The following is a 14,085-nucleotide window of genomic DNA, read 5'->3' on the forward strand; positions in this document are numbered from 1 at the left end:
ATTTGTTTGTTTTCATAATTTGAGACATATATATGTTCTCTTACAAAATTGCACTGAACTGAGATTAATAGATAGATTTGGTATGCACTCTTTGTGATTTAAAAGGTATTTTTATATATCTTTTTGAAATCTAGGTATCCAGAGCTATTTGAAATCTTGGTGTGGATAAATTTTATACAGTTGCCCTGGGAAAGACTTTTGATTCACTAAATTTCCTTTCTGGATTGAAAACTTGATAGCTGTTACACTCTAATTTTAGTGTCTTTTCAGCGTGAGGGACAATACCCAGTCTCTCTGATCTGAGTCTCCCTATTGTCCTTTGTTGTAGGTTGCGAAGATGGTACAGTCCCCTCTTGTGTTGCTGCTGCTGGCAGACTAGAGTTTGAGAGAGCGTGATATCGGTTGCTGCTGCGCTCGCTATTCAATGTTTCAAACCGATCCAAGGAAGTAACACTCTCCGCTTTGGAGAGGCCATAAAATGCATGTTATGAATTGTCTGTCCTTGGTCAATGATAAAGAAAATGGGGCTATTCCAGTTGCAACAGGATTAATGAATGAGGATACGACAACTGCATCTCAACTTTCTCAGCCTGCAGCACCACCGCCCCCTCCGCCATGTCCCCTTGCAGGGGCACCCCCAGCCCCTCCGCTCCCCCCGGGGATGCCACCCCCACCACCTCCCCCTCCTCCACTGCCTGGGCCAAACATACCTCTGCCTCCGCAACTGATAAATGGGCATGACAACCACAGCAAAAAAAAACGAATGCGGAGCTTTTTCTGGAAAACTATCCCCGAAGAACAAGTCCGCGGTAAAACCAATATCTGGACAATTGCTGCAAGACCGCAGTATCAGATTGATACAAAGACAATCGAGGAACTTTTTGGGCAGCAGGAAGAAACCAAGCCCCAGGACCCCAGAAATCGATCTTTAAAGTCTTCATTCAAAGAGACAAAAGAGGAGGTAAGAATTGAAGTAAAACCTCTTTTACATAAGGCTGTAGGAACTGGGGTAATTCTGACTCATCTTTGTCTCTTTCTCTGTCATGTTACATCCTTATGGCAATCTTCTCTTGATTTGAAGGGGAGGGGAACAACCATGAGGATAAGCTCTTTGTTCTTAGTGATACACATTTGTTTATCAAAGAACTAACAGTGTTTTATTATTTTAACTTGGTAAGTGCTGTGATTTGGCTACTTGTTAAAATAAATATAAATAAATGGAGGGAGGCTGAAGGCGTCTGTATTTACTCATGTTAGATAGCCCTTGAGTTTTCAGTGTGAAACATAGGTAAATGGTAACTTCTCTTCAGGTCTTCCACTATGTCTGTTGTCCAAACAAAATGTTCTACACGCAAACATGCACCAGGCGGGAGGGAAGAGAATCCTATTGCAAGGGTTAATGCTGTATATATGCTCAATGTCCTAAAGACATCAGGAAGGGAAGTCCCAATATGACAGCAAGTAAATAAAATATAATATGGTGATTAACGTAATTTGTTATTTAATTGAGATAATTTTAAAGTTTCAGCTTTCATAAACATTGCTTTCCTGCTAATTAAAACTTTATTTCATCTACCCTGCTTTTTCAGGGCACTAAAATAACCTTCCAATAAGGTCTGAACATTGTTACTGATTTCTGTTCTGGTGATGAGAAGGTATATGCCAAGTAACTTTCAGGTTCAGACACTCTTCAGTGAACTGATAAGTAGCTTTTCTAGTTCTTAGATCCTGATTTGTAGACAGCGTCTTTGTGAAGCCTGAACTAATTGTCTCAAGTGATCTTTCTATGAAGTCATTGGAGGGTTGAAATGCAGATTTAATCACTGGTGTGTGTCTATATACATGCTAGTGTGTAAACAAAATACAGAGGGCACGGGATTAAGAGATGTAACGACATGTCAGTTTTAAGTGAGAAAATAGGGATTTGAAGTTGGTGGAATCGTGCAGGATTCAGAAGATGTCTGAGTAAGATCAGCAAGGACGAGGTGAGAAACCAATGTACTGATAGCGTGCATGTTGTACATAGGCTAAAATAAGGGGTTTAAAACAGGCAAGTGTATTGCAGACTCAAACCATGACATCGGGAGGGAGTAATTGGGGCCGTCATCAGAGGTAGTCATTAACCTCTGCGCTGTTTTCAGACTGTGTTCATCTTCAAATCAGGATTGCAGTGAGTGGACTTCCTGTACTGCATACAGATGTATACAACTCCAGTCCCATGGGTGTCCTTAGGAACTCCCCCTTTCAGGACTGCAGTGTGGTGAAAATCTAGTTATAGCAAAAATGATGATGAGTTTCATAAACTGAATGTGGCCCCAGTGTATGGTAGCTGGGGCAGAGAAAACCCCAGCATGCTCCAGAACTCAAGTGTTTTCACGTACAGCTTGAAACTCAGGGTATCCTGGGGAGGCTAAGAGCAGTGTTAGAGATTAAAATTACAGGCCTGCAAAACATAGGTTTCTCCAAGTTACAGTGCTTTGGAAACAAAAACCTGCCTTGCTACAAGTTAATGTTTTTGTGCATCCATCTAGAGCTGATACAGTTGTCCAATGCATCTCTACTGCTTGATGCCTGTCCATCCCGGTTCGGGGCTCCCACGCGGTGCCTTTGCACGTGGCAGGTGGTGAGGCAACAGGACTTGCCTCTGAGTTGTGCTACTTAAGTGACAAAACGTTCAACTCCGTTGCTAAGCTTTGTCAAGCATGCCGCAGCAGTGTGTCAGACAGTGATGAGCAATTTCTTGTGTGCTAATGGACTTTGCAGTACCAGCTGCTTAGTAAGGAGGGAAGGAGATAATCCTGAAGAGCTATGTGTTATAGGAAGTGCAGAAGCAGAGATACGCAACAGCTCACATGCTTAACATTACTATGGGCATCATTCAGCAAGAGTATGGAGATTTGAGACATAAGCAATGTTTGTGACTTCTGTCATTGGTGCCGTCAGCTGCTGCTTACTTGCTTTAATGCTATGATGGTGTGAGAAACTGGACGTGAGAACCGACAGAACCAAACAGTTGTCCTCAGTTCACTGTAGTAAAACCTAAGGAGCTTGAACAGAGTTGGGGGCAGGCTGAGGTACACAGCGTCTGTGTGACCTTGTGGAGAGCAGGTTAGTGTGGGGCTGAGGAAGCTGTAGTTCTGTTTCTGGCTGCTTCACTGACCTGACAGGGGACGGTGGACAAGACATTTTGCATTCCAGTATCTCTATTCCTTTTGTGTAAGTAAAACACAATTGATTTTAGAAAGTGCTTTATGGCCTAACAGTGAAAAATGCTCTTTGGAGTTTAAATAGGGGAATTAGTCTAATTGTTGTATGTTAACAGTGAAGTTTCAAGATAAATTTAAGTGCCTCAATTCAAGCATTGCTTTGATCCAAATCTGAAAAAAACAGCATGTGTCTAAATTGCTGTACAAAAGTGCATGGCTGGAGAGTCTTCTTTTTTGGCTCAGTGGGGTTCCTGTCGGAGCAGTGGCATAGCTTCAGTGGGAGCAGTGAAGAGTGACTCTTCAGCCAGAACTGAGAGCACTCCTCCAGAGACTGTGGCGGAGATTGAGTTTTCATACCTTCTCCAGAGATCACTGTTAACTACGAAATCATGAGCAGTTTTGGAAAAAGTTCTCCCTTACAGAACTGCATGTCCTTTTAATTCCTCACTCGCCAGTGTTCCATATAGGGAATTTAGGTGCCCAACTCAGGGTATTGAATCCTGGTTCTGGAGGCTCATCACTAAACATCATCATTATAACAGAAGTCCCTTTTGAGATTTGAGTTAAACTCCTACAGTAAATGCTTTCCTTTTCGTAAACAATTCCTCGCCAAAGCCTTAGGAGATTAATTAACATGTTTCCTTGACTAAAGGCTTAATTTACCCCATGGTTTCATGTAATTTGAGCCTGCAAAAAATAGGGGGTGTAGAGCAAAGTTTACACACCAATTTACTTTCCCCGTCCTTTAGTGGTGTCACACTATGGCACAACATAACTCACCTAGGTTATAGCTAGCCTGGCAGTGAAGCAGACAGAACAGCTTGTTGCCAGCCAAGGGGGCTGGTCTGGCTTTCTCCTTTGTATTGTCCCTCTGCTCCTGTCCCTCACTTCCCTCCATCTGTGTGCTGGCTCTGGCAGACATTGGACCCTCTGTAAACAGATTTAAATTAGTAGCTTAGCAGAATCCTGTTTGGGTTTTTTGTTTGTTTTCTACTGGAGTAGTTTTCTGCTATTTTAGTGAGTTTTGATGGCTTGTGAAAGGGTGCAGTGAATTCCAGAGCTTGTGAAAGGGGCTAGCGAGAGGAAGAGAGAAGGAAGATGGAAGGGGTGAACAAGATGTCTCTTCTTCCCTCTCCTGGCAATGCCCTTTCTCTGTTTTCCCTGTACTGGCTCTGATGCTTGTTCCACCTTCTTGAGAGCTGATTCAACCTGTTAATCCAGCAGAGGACTAACACAGCAAAAAAAGCAACGAGATAAGTACCAGTGCCTGCCTAAGGGAAAGAAAGAATAGGCTAGGAACGTGACAGGGAGGGTGACGTGGAGCAGGACAGCCCTGTAGTAAGCTGCTAGGTTCACTCTGCCGCACTGTGGAAGTGCACCTTTCCTCAACCACTCCAGGCAGTGCGTGTGGCTCGGAGAATAGAGGCCAAAATATTAAACTCAGCAGTGGTGGTTAGAGCATTGTAAAGTGAAGTGGAAGCTGAAGCAGGAAGCTGTTTATATCCTTCCTAACCTCCAGCACCAAGCCTGTGCCACCAGGCTGTTCCATGCTTGCTGTAATTTGTAAACTATATTTCACCATGTGAAACCCCATTGTTCTTATCCAAAGAATACATATAATGTTTTGCTTTCACTAATCTGTTATAAATCCACTTTGTCATGTTCCTGTTTCTCTTTGACAATCTCATGGCAAGAAACTTGTATTGCATTTCTGCAGCCACTACAAAGTCATTATTGAAGTGGGGCTTTTTGTGTCTCCCGGAACACCCCTCTGAATCTTTCCTGTTGATTGCAAATTTCTGGCGGAGTTCAGGAGTAGGTCTTCTCTTACCATCATTACAACTTCACCATGGTACTCTAGCTAAATTTCCCCTTCCTTTAGTACATCTAAAACAGTGACTGTTTCAGTGGTGGATTAACATTTGTCAAAATGATGCTGTTATTACCCCACATGATCTGTGACTGCTGCAGGTTTCAGAAATACGCTGAGTTGAGTACTGTGGTGATGAGAAGCAGATTCATGAGTCAATCAGCTGTTCTTGCTTCCAAGATTGCACTGTTTTGTGAAGGAGAGGTGGCAATTGTGTTGAGGCAGTGACACTTGGCATTGGCAGGAAAAGTGCAGGTGTTGAGATGGTGCAAAGTATCTGAGGGAACCATCATATTTCAAGAGTAGGATAAAAAAAAATTAATAGCTTTCTCTGGCATGAGAGTTGAAGAAGATGAGAATAGAGAAAGCTCTCCTGAATTTATCTAAAGTAAATCATAAGAAACTATATGAGTATAGAGGTTTCCAGTGAGACTAGGAAAGTTGCTTCTCAATTCTTACAGTCCAATGTAACTTCTTGAATCAAGAAGTCAAAGGATGTCACTGGTGGACAGCATTTCAAAATCTCTTTAGGTGTCAACAGAGATTTGGAACATGCTGTGCTGGCACCAGTGCTGACGGTACATACGAATAGAAGAAAGGAGCAGACTTTGTAAAAAGCTGGGATAATGTTTAAATGATAAAAAGGGACAGCTTGGTAGGAAGTCATATGCAGTTTTCTGCAAGGACAAAATCAAATGAAAGCTGGGTTGGGAAGAAGAGTAGACATTAGGAACAGATGTTAAGGCTAAGATTGTGAATCTAATATGCAACATGGTACTGAACGTGAAATGGAAGATACCATATTTGTGTGCAAGGAGTAGGAGCTTGTATTTATGGAGTATCTGCCAGGTTCCCCTTTTTTCCTCCTTGTGCTCCCCTATAGAAGCTCCTTGAAGGCAGTTAAGTAATAACAGCTTTTTCAATCACTTCTGATAATCTTGAAGTGGACACCAAGCAAAGAATGACTGAAAACCGAGCCATGTGTTTTGATTGTATGCTTGAAAAAGAAAATGGGAAAAATAGAGTACAATCATGTACAGAGCAAGAAGTGTGTAAGATCCTTGTACTTAAAAGAGAAAAACAGTTATGACATTTGTTTTATGTTGTGCTGATAAGGCAAACGCAGCTGTATATGTTGCCATCTGTTGTTTTTCTTCAAGGGAAGATGTTAAAAAAATATCTCTAGTTTTGTTTGAGGGGAAGTACTGTAAATCTGACTTGTGCCATGGAAACGAAAGGTTTACCCAGCTGATGGTCAGTCTTATTGTAACAGTTACCAACTGTGACTGAAAATAATATGTACAGAAGGTTAACTGTGAATATGCTTTAAAAAAAAAAACAACCCAACAAACCAAATGCCAAATTATGATGGCAAAGCTTAAACTAGTACAGAGAAATCAGGGAATTAGGAGTGAGCAGAGCAATTGGAGATTGGAGCTGCAGTTTGAGAGGTCATTGAGAGGTCCCTGCAGTAAAACGTTTGAAAAAGATTAGATACTGCAGGGGGAGAGATAGTTGAACCTGTCCTATGCTAAGGGGCTTTCCCTTAATGATCTGTTGGGGGCCTCTCAACTCCTAAGATAACAGGAGAATAAACCACAATCTGTCCTCTTATCTTTGCATATGTTAAAACTGAAGGGCTTCAGGCTAGCAATCATCTAATTAAAACTAATACGCTGATATTTCCTGTGTTTTCCAGTCTTTGCTGGTTTCAGAAGAGAAAAAATTCCAAAATTTCAGAAAACTTTTTGATTTGATTCACTCTTTTCAGCAGATGAGGAGGCTGTCTCCCAGGTGTATGTTGAGGATAGCACATTAATCATACCTGTATCTTCACTGTTACCAGCTGACTGCAGGCTAATTCAATTTCATGATGATGCCAACATTGCATTTATATATGTATTTCTAACTTGTGTGCTGTCACAAAGGTCAAGACACCTTTCCAGTTGTCAAAACCTCAAACATTATGTGACTCCAACAGCACTCTTGAACATTTGTGTGTACCGAGTTGTTTTATTGTAGCAGTCGGGTGGCACTGTTAACATGAAACAATTCTCTTGTCCTTTTAAATCTCATGACTTTTGTAGCTGTTACCACCAAAATAGCTGTGGTAAAATTTTAACCTTAAGAACACGATTTGCTAAAACAGCTCAAACATCTCAGATTTGAAGTTGTATGCAGCAACAAGAAGAAAAAATAGTATAAAAATAATTAACAATTTTATTTAAAATTTTTTTTTAATGAATTAGGGAAAAAAAGTGTTGTCTTTTTTCTCTGCTTAATCTCCAGAATTGTACTTGTAAGATGATGTAGCAAATCAACTTTAAAATAGAAAGCAGGGGAAGACTATTATTTTATTAGGGGGTTCTGCTTGCTTCTAGATAAACAGATTTAAGCATTATCTGTCTCAGGTTTTGCTTCAAGATTGACTCATGTATCTTTCCATGGATCAGCATGGCTTTTAGTTTGCGTAAATGAAATCAGTAGTGCGTACTGACCTCTGCTTGAAAAGCCCATCCTCGCATTTGTTAGAAAACCTCTGAAATAGGTGGGTTTTGAAGTGTGGTGCTCGCTAACCGTGGGGACCTCCAAATGTGATACAACGTATTACTTGATAAGCAACATTTTGCAGATTCAAGGTTATGAAATAAGCAAGAGGAATGTTTTTACTTTGTAATGAAATAGGATTTATCTTGTTTCCTTCTATAAATTACTATGTTTTCTTTGTTTCACTTGAAAAAAGTTGCGGGTGTGCTGTGTGTTTCCATGGTAAAAAACTAGTTTTGTAATACATGATCTTTGTTGATAAGAAGTGACTTCGTGTATTCATTTGGCTGGTGATTTGGTGGCAACTGCAAACAATTATCTGCAGCAATTTAAGGAATGATATCTGCATTATATGCTGTTTTCTTAGGTATTAGTAGATTAATCTCTCTTGTTTTCTCTCTCAGGTTTCCATTTTGGATGCAAAAAGGAGTATGAACATTGGGATATTTCTCAAACAATTCAAAAAGTAAGATTTGATTTCTCCATGCAGCTAGTGCAAGCTACAGATCTGTGAAATTATTTGTAGTTCTCACCAAATGTAGCGTATATTACGCTCTGTTCTTTGTGTAGTTTACATTTCTATACAAGTTTGTCATAAGTAACTATATTTCATAATTTGTTTTCTAATATATTTAGTTTTGAGTGCCATTATGACTTCACACTAAACATTCAGAGTTTGCTACTGTTAAACCAGTTGAAGTGAGGTTTCAGAAGAAAAAACCCTTATATCTCGTGTAATACTACAGGGAAGCTGCTTTTCATTGTCTGTCTTTATAAAGAATTAATAGAGGTGAAGTGAGGATTATTTTTTTTAAGAGCAAGCTGATTCAGCACTATCTTTATTCACTGATAATATTGCCCTTTAGTAAAGGCATCACTGAAAGTGATGTTATAACAGTGCTGCTGCGGACACTGATACATAACCTCATTATAATTCCTTTGAGTAGCCCAGGCATGGGGGTTTTTTTGAATTCGTGTGACTATTCAACCTGCAAGTGTTAGAAACGTGTATGCTCAATTGTTTTTTCAAGGTCTGCTGAATCCATCATTGAAGATATTTATCATGGAAGAAGTGAGCCCTATGGTTCTGAACTGCTGCATGAATTTCTTAAATTATTACCAGAAGCAGAGGAGGTAAATAATGGTTTTACATGGAACTTACTGCTTTGTAGAGTTCTACTGCCTGGGATTCCAATATGAAGGTTTGCAAAAGAAGAATCCCAAAGCCTTCCTGAGGTCAGAGGATAGGAAACCACTGAGTGCAAAGGTTTAATCTTCACTTGACCTGTGGTATTGATGTTGCAGTGTAGTTATTCCCTTCACATCATGCAATTTCACCTACTTTTAAGGTAATTCTTAATGAATGTAGTGATAAGGTATTTTTGTTTCTCTGATGTCCATTATGATGTCCCTTTTGTCCCATAAACGTTTTACCAAGACCTGGAACCCTTCTGTGTGCAGTGTAGATAACTCTGCTCTGGGGTTCAGAAAACTCAGAATTAAAGTATATCCTAATGCAAACAAACGAAGGTTCACTTCTTTGTCACCTGCCTCATGCTTTCCCGTTGCAGTGCCTGGGAGCTGCGTATTTGTAGCCCTATTCTACTGTCTCTTCTCCCTCCTGTTTTGCTACCTGCTTGATGCATCTGGAATCTGCCTGCTTTTGGGCCTGGGTCATTGGGTTCCCACAGGGCAGAAAGGCTGCTCAGCTGTGCAGCACCCATAGAATTTCCTAACATGGCTTAGTGCTCCAAAGGAGACGTGTTGGAAGGCACAGGATTACCAGCAGCACCTTCTGCAATGTCCCTGTGCTCACCATATGACCAACATACAAGTGCTGCTTTCTTCTCTCCAGGTCTTAACCTTCAAGTGCATTCACATGATTAAAGGGGTGAGGCTTCATCCACTGACCTGGGAGCCCCACTTAATGATGCACAGTTCCTTGTCTGCTCATGTATTTGCACTGACCCGTTTGTATGTACTTGAGAGAAACGTATACCACAAACTCGACAAAATTAGCATTAGAATTGCTTGAGTGCTTCACATCAAAGCCATGGCTGAAACCTGGGAAATTGCTAGTTAAAGTCCACAGATAGATCAACCTCAACTCACATGCTTTACCACTTCAAGGTCATACTGCCAAAGCACTCTGTTTCCTCTGTGCAGCAGCAAATCTCAGATCCAGTCAACAGCAAAACACGTATTATTTTGCTATCAAATATATAGCCCTAAATTGGACTGCTTTTGCAGGGAATCTTATAAAAACTGTGTTTGTTACTATGTTTGATTAATGTTTTTTAGAGTTGGGGGATATCAACAAGTTGAAATGTAATTAATTTGAAAAAAAGAGGTGACAGTAGATCTGGGAGCTAAAACTATTCCCCCTTCTGTCTTTGCTTCAATTTCAGTACGTATTCCTGTATTTAAACAGATTTTTTCTCCTTCCTCTGAAAGAGTCAGAGGAGAACAGTGATGTACTAACTTAAAGTGACTCCTAGTTAACTTTGTATATATTCAGCAGATTAGACTGAAAGAAAGCTACTCTTTTCTTTTCCTCTTTCTGTTTAAATGTTAGTTGTTATTTTACCACAAGTAGAAAATCTTCCGTGTAGTGTACTCTTATGTGATATAAATACTGTAACTCAGAATTGTAATGTAAATTGTTGAATTTTATTTTTTGGTGCATGACAGTGAAAATGTGCCCCTTCTGGTAACTATTGGTACGTGGTGCGTGGTTTCTGCATCCATAGGAGATTGTCTCCAATGCTCAGCTAGACGCTTTAGATATCCAGTAGGTGCTGCTAAGAGTGAAGAGGTATATTTATTTCTTAGTAGATGACTTGACAACAGGCCTGCCCCTCAACATAGTGGGTCCAGAGCACTTAAGAAGTGCTTTTAAGGAGGTGCTTGAGAAATTAATAGAGGAGATTTTATGGTACAGTGTAGTATTACAAATTAAAGGGGCATTAGATGTTAGATTTGTTGCTATTCCCAAGGGAAAGCTGGAAAGAGGCTTGTTCACAGCACGCAGGTGTTCGTATGTATTTAACTAGTTCCATGCTTCAGAGATCTCATTGCTCACCATCATAAAGAGGAAGGAACCCCTTTTCCTTTGTTATTCTCTTGTAATTGCTTTGCTTCTTGGGAGGTTTCCCTGCTTCTTGGGAAGTACCACAGCAAGAGCTGGAGTGGTGGCACGGGACAGGCAGATCTTGAGTGTGAGGGACTGATGCTTCTGCTGGTATGGAAAAATGTTCCAGTGCCTCCATGTCCTCAGGCTTCAAGTGTTCAAAGAGTAAGTGGGTCCAATAACTCGTTTACTGCTGTGGCTCCTAAAATTTTAGTGTAGTCAGTTAAAAAATGTGTTCTCTTTAGGACTCTCAAAGCTTTTATTGTTCGTCTTTCTCAGCATTTTTTTCCCCTAAATGTATAGTCACTGTTCTCCTTGTATGTCTCTATCTTATTTGTTAGTTTATGGTCTTCCTTCTAGTCTGAATACCTGTCTCCTGTAATACTGATTCACTGTTTGATAAGGGGAAGCCATTGGAACTATACAGTCCCTTCCCACATACAAATAATCCAAAATCATTACAGCTATCAGATGAAGTGGTGTTATTTATTCTGCTGTTCTCTATGCTGTCCAATTGTCCCTAATTTTTTTTTTGTTCTGGTGGTCATATCACATGAGATAGCTTTGGCAAGGTGTCATCACATTAGACTGTCCCTGCAGAATGTTGCCTGGGATTACTCTTAGATACTTCCCATTCTTCTGAAGACCTGCTTTGTTGTTGTAGGGGTTGAGAATTAACTGCTCTGAGCCAAGACTTAAGCAGTCAGACCCTAAAAGGTTAGTTGTTACTCAGTTACCAGTGCTAACTGTCTTGGTGTAACTGTGGGTGGGCTTCTGCAGTTCCCCTTTGTATACTCCTCTTTTCAGCAGCTCAGCTCTTTAGAGTCACGTTTCCCAGTAGCACACTTGGCTTGCAGGTTGGAATGAGAGCCAGGTATCCCCTGCCAGGCCTGTACTCCACCCCAATAACTGTGTTTGGAGATGTCTTGTACTTTTTCTTTTACATGGTACCGTAAATTCTTAGTCTTTGAAAGTGAAAGGAGGGAGAGAGGAATACCACTTCTGGTCATAGCTGTAGAAAGGGCAACTCTGGACCGTGACGTTTCTTCTTTTTTACTAACAACCTTTACAGTTTATCTTGTGTGAGTAAACACTGGCTTTTATACTCCAATCTTATCTTATCTAGAAGTGTTGTGATATATAGTCACGTTACCTGAATGTTCCCCTGGTCACCAGTTTGGCTCCTGTGACATATTTTACATCATTTCAGTCCATATTATCTCAGGCACCTGATGGATGTTCCAGTGTCTTTGAGATGGAACAGTTTTTTGACAATGGAGGCTAAGTACTTAGGCTTAGAAATGCATTTAATGTCTGCTTTCTTTAAAATCATTCTTTCTTTTTGCGGTATTGTAATGTAGAAACTCTGTTTACATGCAGAAATAGATGCCAGTACTAATAATTTTCTAGCTGTTTTCTATGAAAAGTCCCAACAGCTGTAAAAGCTGTTGGGATTTTTGTGTATAAATGGCAAATATAGTCTCTTTGGTGAATGTTTTTGTCAAACTGAGTAAGACCATTATTGAAGTATTGGCACTGCTGTGAAGTCTGTTGTCAAACTGAAAACATTTGGGTATTTTCAAATGTTTAAAAACTGAAAACATTTGGGTATTTTCAAATGTTTAATTTTAAAAACTTGACAAGTTCTTGAAGCTGGCAAACCTGGAGCTTGATGCAAAATTCCACTCAATCCTTTGTTCAGGGCTGTGGGTATGGCACACCCTAGCCATCATACAGTGATTAAAAAGAAAAAAAAAAGACCAAGAAAAGGTATAAAAATTCTCAGTACATTAATGAGTAATGATTTTGTGTAAACCTTGCTAAGTAGTCCTGCTAAGAAGTGCCTATTTGGAATCTCTGCTTCATCCCTCTTGCAGCTCATGGTTTTTTCCATGGAGCCTTTGTCTTGATTGAAGCAATGGCCTTCTCTGATATATCACTTCTAAAAAGATTCTGAGCTGTTTGTTAACAATATCCTGTTAAAATGGCTAACAGCTGTCATTTACTGGCATCCTGAGCAAAGCAGAGGAGAAGCTTTTAGCAGCTTTTATGTGCATGTCATTGCACTCTTCAGCAGGCCCAGACTGGTAAAAGTTGAGAGAGTCCAGTGTTTAACGAGCTAGAATAGCCAGAATTTGTACTTTAAATATATACAGAAGAGAGTGTATCATACTGCTGATCAGCTCACCCACACACAGGCACACCCGGGTTATCAACAGAATGTCTTAACTTCCTTTATAATGTCTCAACCCTGTCCTTTGCTCCTATACTCTGTTTTAAAACCCTAGTCATCTGTCACCTGCTTTACTGGAATTGTTTCTGTCTGTCAGCTCTATCCTTTTCAAACCACGTTTGTGTAGTTAACTGACCCTTCCTTTCCTCAGCCAGTGCCATGTATGGCTGATCATCCTTCATAGCTTTCATCTCCTGTTTCCTTTTTCACCCCTGATGATAGCTGTAGGTTTTTCTCCTTTTATTTTTATGGTTTGCTGATAGAGGTTTGGTGCTGCCCAGGCATGTGCCCAGTGGTGCTTCCCCACCTAATACATTAGCTGCTTTCCCACGTGCCCTCGCAGTTGGATTCCACTGTGATGCCTTTTAGAGTTCTGGTATTTTTTAGCTCTGTTTTTCTTTAGTGCCCTGAATGTTTGCAATGGTATGGAAATATTTAAAACAAAACAAAAACAAAAAACAAGCAACAGAGGACATAAACCTCATAGAACAGAGGAGTGCAACACATCTGTTTTATGTCATAGAGTAAAATCTCACTAGTTGTAAATAAGTGCTACTGCTAGCTCAAAAAATGACTGAAAACTTGAGTGGCAGGAATGCGGTAACTTTCCTGTCTGTGAGGAATAACGAGATACTTGCAATATGCATATCTACTCCAATTGTTCACAAATCAAATCAAAGATCAGGCTTTCTCTTTCATAACTGTTTTTAAAATGAAGCAAATTACATATGTGAGAACCTTATGTATCTAAAATCTGATTTAGTGTGCATGGGCATGCATGGACAGTGCAAATACATATTCCATATACAAATATAATGAAAAATTAAATTAGTAGCTCTGCGCCCAATTTGAGTAATGCAGAACTGGGCATACAATGTAATTATACTCTCTTGTATGTATGTATTACATGCCATATCTTGGTACGTGGCTGTGTACTGTTGTGGAAGAGATTTTGTTGTGCTTGAAGAGAGGAGGTCAAGGCCAGAACTGATAGAGGCATTCATTGTGATGTTAAAATGAACCACATTTTTTAGCTCTCTTAGGTTTATAATGAAGTCTGAGAACACATCTACTAATAACACATCTACTAATAACATAA

The 14,085-nt window shown here is 40.1% G+C and overlaps 1 protein-coding gene across 1 annotated transcript in view; it reads left to right on the forward strand.

Annotated features, from left to right (window-relative positions):
- The first annotated feature begins 478 nt into the window (after positions 1 to 478).
- The window catches only part of FHDC1 (FH2 domain containing 1), a 30,749-nt gene continuing 17,142 nt past the window's right edge, over positions 479 to 14,085 (forward strand). Inside the window, exons 1-3 of the mRNA XM_074147989.1 lie at positions 479 to 961; positions 8,028 to 8,089; positions 8,655 to 8,757. Of these exons, the coding sequence (XP_074004090.1) occupies positions 479 to 961; positions 8,028 to 8,089; positions 8,655 to 8,757 (648 nt within the window). The remainder of the gene's footprint in view (positions 962 to 8,027; positions 8,090 to 8,654; positions 8,758 to 14,085) is intronic.

The sequence above is a fragment of the Numenius arquata genome, chromosome 5, assembly GCF_964106895.1.
Source record: "Numenius arquata chromosome 5, bNumArq3.hap1.1, whole genome shotgun sequence".
Taxonomy (NCBI): domain Eukaryota; kingdom Metazoa; phylum Chordata; class Aves; order Charadriiformes; family Scolopacidae; genus Numenius; species Numenius arquata.